Consider the following 8008-nt stretch of genomic DNA (forward strand, 5'->3'; position numbering starts at 1 on the left):
CCCCCGCGCCGCCCCCGCCCCGCGCGCCGGGCGCGGCCGCAGCGCCGCCGTCCGGGCCCTCCAGCAGCAGCAGCGCCTCGGGGCCCTCCAGCAGCTGCCGGTCCGCGGCGCGCAGGGCGGGGTCGCCGTACAGCCGCTCCATGTGGGCGGCCATGGCCGCGTCGCTCATTGGGCGCCCCAGCTCATCCTCCTGGAATCTGGGATAGGCACAAAGGAGATAGTTTTGGGGATCGACGAGGAGAAGCAAAACATCTGGGGGAGGCTCAGGGACGGCCGGTTTTCAAGGCCCGCACAGCACACACACACACAAACACACACACACACACACACACATACACAAACACAAACACACATGCACGCACACGTGTCACACATGCGCCACGCACCAACGATTGATTGCCTGCCCCCTTCACAACAGAGCATACGCACGCGCACACACACATCCACACACCCACACACACACGCACACGCACACACGCATGCATGCGCGCGCGCACACACACACACACCTCCCTCCCAGACACACATCACACACACATCACACGCACCTGCAAGTCACGACCGCGCCATCCAGCGACAGAACCACGAGGTTATACCCGTCAGGCGTCCACGCCGCGTCCAGGATGCCGAGCTTTGACACGCGGCTGCCCAGCACCACCGCGCGCGGCCGGCCGGAGGACCAAACAGAAAACTGCTTGTCCATGCTGGCCAGCGCAAAGACGGTGCTGGGCTCCTCAGACACCTCAACCCCGCCCGCGCCGCTCCCGCCCGGGCCGCCGCCGCCCTTTTGCCCAACGCCGCGCGCGACGATTGTCTCCGGGCCGCCGCCGTCGCCGGTGGCGCCGGCACTCGGGGCGACAGGCGTGTAAAACAGCCGGGGGTTGGGGCGCACGGCCACGACGGGGGCGTTGTGGCCGACAAAGCAGAAGAACTCGTCCCATTGGTCGCGCTTGTACACGCGGCAGTGGTTGCGCTGCGTGCGCCTGTCAAACGCGTTGGGGGCTGCGAGCCACTGGCCGTCCGGGCTCCAGGCCAGCCTGTTGCGGAGGGAGGGGGCGAAGGGTCCTCCGAGGCTCCGGGATGGAACAGCATGCACAGGACGCGCCGAGGGCGCCGCTATGCTGCCGGAAATCTATACAACCAATGGGGGCGAACTGCACCGCCCCGGCGACGCCGCTGGAACTTAGGCCGCGAGGCACCTAGGCCGCGCCATGCATCCTGCCTGGACCGCCGACGCGCTTCCCACATCGAAGAGAGTGGAGGAACACAATGGTTCCACGCAGTTCAGTCGATGGGAAACCGCTCCCATACAATAGACCCACAAACAGGCATACCTCAGGTTGAACATCTGCTTGGACGCGAATTTGAACTCCGCCGACAGGTGCGCCACCTGCCCCCACCCGTCGCACGCCCACACGCGCACGCCGTCGTCGCCCTGGGACGCGAGGTAGCGCCCCAGGGGGTCCCACGCCACGCCCTTCACGTGGCCGGCGTGGCCCTTGATGAAGGTGACGAGACGGTACGGCCGCTCCCCGACCGCCCAGATTCCGACGAGGGAGTCGATGCTCGCGGTCGCGAGGAGCTGGTCGTCGTGCGACCACGCCAGGTCGGCGACGATGCTGCTGTGCCCCCGCAGCACCTGCACCGGCCGCCACGCCTCGACGCCGCGCTGCGCGCCCGCGCCGCCGCCGAACGCCGCGGCCGCGGCGGCGGCGCCGGGGCGGAGCTCGCTGACGACGACGCAGGTGTCGTCCGAGCCGGTGGCGAGGCGGCCGCCGGCGCGGCTGAAGCGCGCGACGTTGACGGGGGCGCTGTGGTCCTGCAGCGTGGCCAGCAGGCGCGGCTTCGAGGCGTCGAGCTCGGAGGGCTCATCGAGGATCGGGGCCAGGCTCCAGACGCGCACGGCGCCGGTGCTGCTGGTGACGAGGCGCGCGCCGGACGCGTCGATGTCGAGGGAGAAGGTTTGGTCTGCGGGCGGGGGCGCGCGGGCCGCGGGCGACGCGCGCGGGGGCGGTTGCCGGTTGGCGCGACGGGGCCTCACTGTGCCGCTCTGTTCCATCTACGCCGCCCGTGCTCCGCTGGCCTTTGCGTACCCGAGTGCTCCAGCCAAGGCGGTTTGTCGATGTACATTGTGCTCCGCTATAGCCGCTGCTACCGTATAAAGCTCAAAGAACCAGATCAAGGTGACTGGAGCCAGATGCACTAACAGTGAGCAAATTAACAATACGTAAACAGTGTTGAGTCGATAACACGCAAGCTGCGAAGGCAAAATCCAACATTGATCTGGCGCGCGAGACTGTTGACGAGATGCTTTAAGTATCTGAAAACTGCGACGGACATCAGTACGTCTTTTGATGCGCTGCTCACATTGGCAAGCGGCGCCATTTGGGTGTAGCTGCGGGCATACATTGTGCTGCGCGTGCTGCTCGCGCTGTTATGAGCCGCGTTGCTTGTATGGTTGTGAGAGTCACTTGCTCGTGTGCATGTTATTGTAGCCAGCCTTTCTTCTTGCTTGAACCAGCGCATGGTCCACTGGGAGTCCACTGATTTCTTCCCACAGTCCAGACTTGGGTGAGCAGCACCCGCAGGAGCACCCAGCCCGTGCTGAGTGCAGGCTCCCCTCGGCACGCATAGGAGTGGCGCTCCAGGCGCAACAAGTTCTGGATGATACACGTACAGGTCGCGGTGAAGGCTGCTCTCATCATTGTGACGCAATCATGGCAGCACGGAAGGGAACACGGCCCTAGAAGTGGGTGCCCCTGAGGGCAAGCATAATAATGAGTTCAAGTGTGCAAGGCTTCTGGTAACAGGCTCTGCAACTAAACCTGACACCACCTTTTGACACATCCTTCAAGTCGTGTGCGGGCACACAAGCACCGTGCATGGGCGGCGTGCCGCGGCGGTAAGCACAGCGTGGCCTGGACGTCAAGCGAGTTGGCTGGTGCTTGCTTTGCGCTGCCCTTCACAATAGCAGCCGCTGGTAATCTCGTGTGTATGTCAAAACACCCTGTTGGACCTCTAGGTTTTAACCTTAGAGAGCTGCGTGTAGGTTGGCATCCGCATTACAACTGACGAGATGCTGGTGTGGCACCTCTGCATGAAGGTGCGTGTGCTGCTGTTGCAACCCGAGATGCATGGTGGCAAGGCTGAAGAACACACACACACACATAGACACACGTAGACTGCATGATTACTGATGAGCCCAAAGCTACCCTTGGCTTGGGCTCGCACGCGACAAACTTGGATCATCCTTCGTTGGCCAACGTCACTCCATCCAAGTGACGCCTACATGACCATGGAGCTGGAGCGGCCTTCCAGCTCGGCATGGGCTCAGATGGTAGCAAGGTTTTCCTATTTGGATCTACAATACTGCACCAGCGCGTGCTGCGTGCTGTGGCAGCTTGAAGATGTGTCGCGGGGCCATGGTCCAGCACAGTGTGTGAGGCACATCGCAATTGCTGAGAGACTAAGGTCCTGAAGGTTTCGTATACACGGACCGTGCTGCAGGATCCGGAGTAGCAGCATGGATCACCCAGGCCGCAGAGAGCTGTCATGCAGGGTGAGGAGCAAACACGGTTGCGCACCGGTTGGCATACTTCATATATACGGCGTGATTCACCTGCAGCAGCGCGCAGAACCCCTCAGGCCCATCCGCACCCCGCCTTGCCACGTCGCCTTGGCCCCTCTGTCGTGCTCGGTGCCCCGCTGCAGATCAAGCGCGCGCGCAACCTGCGCACCACGGCCGGCAGCAGCGGCCCCTTTTACGCCTACGTTGTCGCGCGCTTCGGCGAGGTGCACCATAGGACGCACGTGGAGGATGCGTCGTCGAATCCAGAGTGGAACGAGGTGGTCATGTTTGACGCCAGATCCATGGAGCAGGAGGGCAGCGTTGTTACTTTTGAGGTCTGGAACCAGGGATACCTGACGGATGATTTGGTGGGTGGCATTGATATTGGTATAGAAACTAGGCCCTCAACAGCCGGGGACGCTGCTGCGGCAGGGTTGGGTTTCCAGCCCCCAGCGATGACGTCATGCAGGGACGCCTGAGCACGGTTGTGCTTGGGCGTGGACCGTGCCGGTTCGTCCAGCCAGCAAACAGTATGAGCACTTTGTCGGGGCTTCGATATGTATGATGTGCACATACATTGACGCACCAGAGGCTCCTTGAAGCGTGGCGCGGCGCATTTAGAGCGTGGCTGCCCCTCTATTGGGGTTGGGACCTCCTGAAAGAGGCGGATATCCACGGGACATTTGCATTGCAGTACGTGCATGGCACAGGCTTCGCCTCTGCATGTATTATGAGCATGGTGGGATGGTCTGGCTGTGTATTTCCACCACCGCACACCAAAATCCATGCTCAACTAATTGACACTTGCAGCTGTCGAAGGCGTATCTGGACCTTGAGCTGCTGTGCGAATCAGATCCTTCCAGCCAGCAGCAGCAGCAGCAGCAGCAGCAGCAGCAACCGGTCGCGGCCGGCGGTCAGCCCACGCCGCCGCCGTCGCCGCCGCCCTCCGGCCACGCGACGCCTGGTATCTCGCCGCCGCCGTCGCCGCCCGTCTCGCGCCGCGTCACCGGGGACGCCGCGGCGGCGGCCGCTCCGCAGCGGCGGAGGGAGGTGCTCACGCTGCTGCCCGCAAGCTCGAAGCCCGTCAAGCCGCGGCCGGCAGCGGGGGGCGGCGGGGGCGCAGCGCGGCGGCCAGCGCTTAGCCGGGGGACGAGCGTGCGGTCTACGCACGGGCTGCGCGCTTCGGGGCGCGTCGTGACACTGGGGGAGCTGGAGGTGGAGGTGCACTGGGTGGAGGAGCCGGCCTATGGCAACGAGGGTGAGGGGGGGGTTTGGATTGGATTTGGGGTGATTACGGCTGGGTTTACTGCAGGGAAGGTTGGCGTGGGCTGGACGGAAGGGGCAAACACCCGCATGGGCCATCCTCTTGCGTCGCGCTGCTCCTATCATGCCCTCAGGCACATGTGCACACCAGGCGCATGTGCGCGATCAGGGGCACGTGCGCGCCGGGCGCATGCGCGCACCCGCAGGCATGCATGCGCGGACGAGGTATGTGGCGCCCACCTGCATGCATACACCGCACGTGCACGAGCTCGCAACAACCCACCATGTGACAGTGCCTGCACCCATGCGCAAGCGTTGCTTCGCATGGCAAGTACAGATTCTTGGCATCTCGCCTGCCCCCTCCCCTCCACGCTGGCCCGCAGGCGCCCTCCCCCGCCTGCTGTCTTTCGTCAAGACCCCGCAAGAGAAGCGCCACCTGCCCTGCACCACCCATGTCGGGCCGGCCACGATGTACGAGGAGCCCTGCATTGCATTTGTCAAGCTGTCCATAAACACGATCAACCTCGGCCTCGCGGGTGCGGCTGGCTTGCGTCACGGCGGCTGGTTTGGGCAGGGGAGGGCATGGTGGGTGGGTGCGGGCGCAAGTGCGTGACTTGTCGGGCAAGGCGACTGTAGGCTGGGCAACTAGCGGCCAGGTAGCCAGGGTTTTGTGACGAAACTGGTGGTATCAAGCTAATAGGGTGTGTGAGTGAGCAGGGGAGGTCGTCATGACGTGGATTGATTGGACTTTGCTGCAACACACACACACACGCACACACACACACACACACACACAAGTGCAAAGTGCACACACGGGTGCTTTGCTGCAGCCAGCCGCAGCTGGTGGAGGTGGAAGGCTCAGGTATAGCGGCGGTGGAGTCGAGCCCTGGCGGCGGACCCTGACCGCACGCCTCCCAAAAGTGCTTGCAGCGCAACACCCCAGCCCGTGCCGACGCCCGCTGCTCTTGAAAGCCATCCGAACCCGTGCCCCGCACGCAGGCGCGTACGCGACGCCGCACGAGGTGATGCGCCACGTGCAGAAGCTCCTGCTAGGCGGCCAGCGCGCCAAGGACCAGATGCAGAAGCTCCTCGACAAGTCCAGCAGCATAGCGATCGCCAACGCCGTCAACCAGGCAGCCGCGACTCTGAGGACGGAGCCGGGATTCGGCGGCGCGGCGATGGCGGGGGGCGGGGGCGCGGGCGCGGGCGGCTTGAGGGGGCTGGACGCGGTCGGGACTTGGGACTGGCGGACTGGGTCCGAAACGACGGAAGGCGGGCTGTCGGAGTGCGCCTCCCTGCCGTACAGCGCCATGGATTCTGGTGGGTCGGGGCCGCTGGGCGTGATCTCATGATGACATCACATTGTGGGCAGTGTGGGGGTCGCGCCTGCCCAGTCCTTGTTGCTTCATCCTGCAGCCCTCCGGCAGATGAAACGCATACCTAGTCTGTGCTCGCGCCGGCTGCGGGCCGGCCCGGCTGACCCGCCGCTGCTGGGCTGCCGCCGTGCGTTCTTCGCCTCTCCCCGCCGCACCCGACGCGCCCGCGCGGCCCGGCCTTCGAAAACTCTTCTAGGTGGCGAGGACGTCGAGATGGTCCTGGACTCCCAGGGGCTGCAGCACGCCGTCGACAGGCGGCAGTCGCTGTTCCTGACGTGCCGCATCAAGATGGGGGCCACCGGGGAGACGAAGACCTGCAGGGTGCGCGGCGAGTCGTGGGCGGGAGCGACAAAGCGGGGTCGCGGGGAGCCGCGTCGGCCGTGTGTGTTGGAACTTGTGTGGGTTGCAGGGGCGGTGCGGCCACCGTCATGGATGGCAGGCGGGTCACAGGCCTAGGGGGGAAGGGCATCAATCTGGCCCAAGGGCGGGCGGAAGCCTTGCCAAGAGGCTCGTACGCACAGCTCGAATGCAGGCGCTCTGCTTGTGCCACGCTAACCCCGGCCCTTGCTTGTCATCAGCTGTCGACCGCCGCCGCCTGCGGCCCTGGCCCTTGTCCCATCAGCCGGCGCAGGTCACCCTGGACGGCAACGCCAAGGTCAGGGAGTCGGTGGTGTTCGCGGTGCTGCGGCCCCTCAACGACTGCACCGTCGACTTTGAGGTGCGGCGGGCCAAAGCGGCCAGAGCCTGCACACGTGGCATTGTGAGCGGCCGCAACCCGGCTGTGCTCCGTGCCTATGCCTCCCTCGTCATCTCTCTGCCAACCGAATTGCTCCCCTTTCCTGCTCTCCACCCTCTCCAATAACCTGAACCCCGCCCCAATCCCCAACACTCGATCCCAAAACTCCCACCTGCAAACCACCCACTTTCACCCACAACATCACCCTCACCACCCCCACCCCCAACGTTCCCAACCCCCCAGGTCGGCATGCACCACGGCCGTCATGGCTTCAGCCGACTCGTCCTCACCTTCAGCTACAGCCTGCTGCAGCTCCTCACGCGCAGCCCCCCACACCCCATTACCTTTGAGGAGTGGCGTCTGCTCAACAAGGACTCCCTGCCCGGCCTGCACGTGAGCGGCGGTGGCGCCCGCGACGCGGCCGCCGGGCGGGTCCGGGCTGTTGTTTGAGAGGTTGGCGCCTGTCTGGCGCGAAAGGCTGCGCGATTTTGCATGTGGGGGCTGGTCGGGGGAGGGTAGTGGACCCGGCGCTGGGATTGTGCCAGGGACGTCCTGAGCCGTGCACGGGTCCGATGGTGCATGGGTCTGAGGGTTGGCGGATGGCGCAGGGGGCCTGGTAAATGCGCAGGCTGTTTTCCCTCTTGGGAGGTTTCAGCAGGCGGCACACCCCTGTCAAGTTTTCGCGCACGTGCATGCGGCGCGCACTCATGTGTCCGCGTCGCGAACACACACCCGCAGGTTCCGCTGCCGGGGCTGCCTGACTCGTTCCTGGAAATATCAGCCTTCCTGGCTGACGCAGGTGGGGCCCCTGGGGGATGGTTTGAATGTGTGAGAGTGTCCATGTGTGTGTGTGTGTGTTTGTGAGTTTGGCTTAGTGTGTGTTTGATTGTGTATTTGTGAGTACATATGTTTCTGTGTGTCTTCATGTGTACATGTGGGGCCACCGAGCGCAGGCTTGTCACAAGCCAACGCGCACGTGCTGTGGGCCTGCAAAGCATTACGGCAGGCGTGGCGGAGCAGGACGCGGCCAGCGCGTGGGTGCGCCGCCTCTGCACGTGTTGTTAC

At 64.4% G+C, this 8008-nt stretch overlaps 2 protein-coding genes across 2 annotated transcripts; one reads left to right on the forward strand and one right to left on the reverse strand.

Annotated features, from left to right (window-relative positions):
• Nucleotides 1-538: 538 nt before the first annotated feature.
• On the reverse strand, nt 539-2130 carry MNEG_11612 (Protein HIRA; the record flags this gene model as incomplete). The annotated part of the gene is made up of 3 exons (XM_014039915.1): nt 539-1037; nt 1335-1968; nt 2094-2130. 3 exons carry the CDS (start codon nt 2128-2130, stop codon nt 539-541), a joined length of 1170 nt encoding a protein of 389 aa, XP_013895369.1.
• Nucleotides 2131-3295: 1165 nt separating this feature from the next.
• Nucleotides 3296-7393, forward strand: MNEG_11613 (hypothetical protein; the record flags this gene model as incomplete). The annotated part of the gene is made up of 8 exons (XM_014039916.1): nt 3296-3337; nt 3712-3936; nt 4379-4826; nt 5215-5367; nt 5831-6151; nt 6404-6528; nt 6839-6925; nt 7187-7393. 8 exons carry the CDS (start codon nt 3296-3298, stop codon nt 7391-7393), a joined length of 1608 nt encoding a protein of 535 aa, XP_013895370.1.
• Between the last annotated feature and the right edge of the window lie 615 nt (nt 7394-8008).

The sequence above is a fragment of the Monoraphidium neglectum genome, assembly GCF_000611645.1.
Source record: "Monoraphidium neglectum strain SAG 48.87 unplaced genomic scaffold scaffold02828, whole genome shotgun sequence".
Lineage (NCBI taxonomy): Eukaryota > Viridiplantae > Chlorophyta > Chlorophyceae > Sphaeropleales > Selenastraceae > Monoraphidium > Monoraphidium neglectum.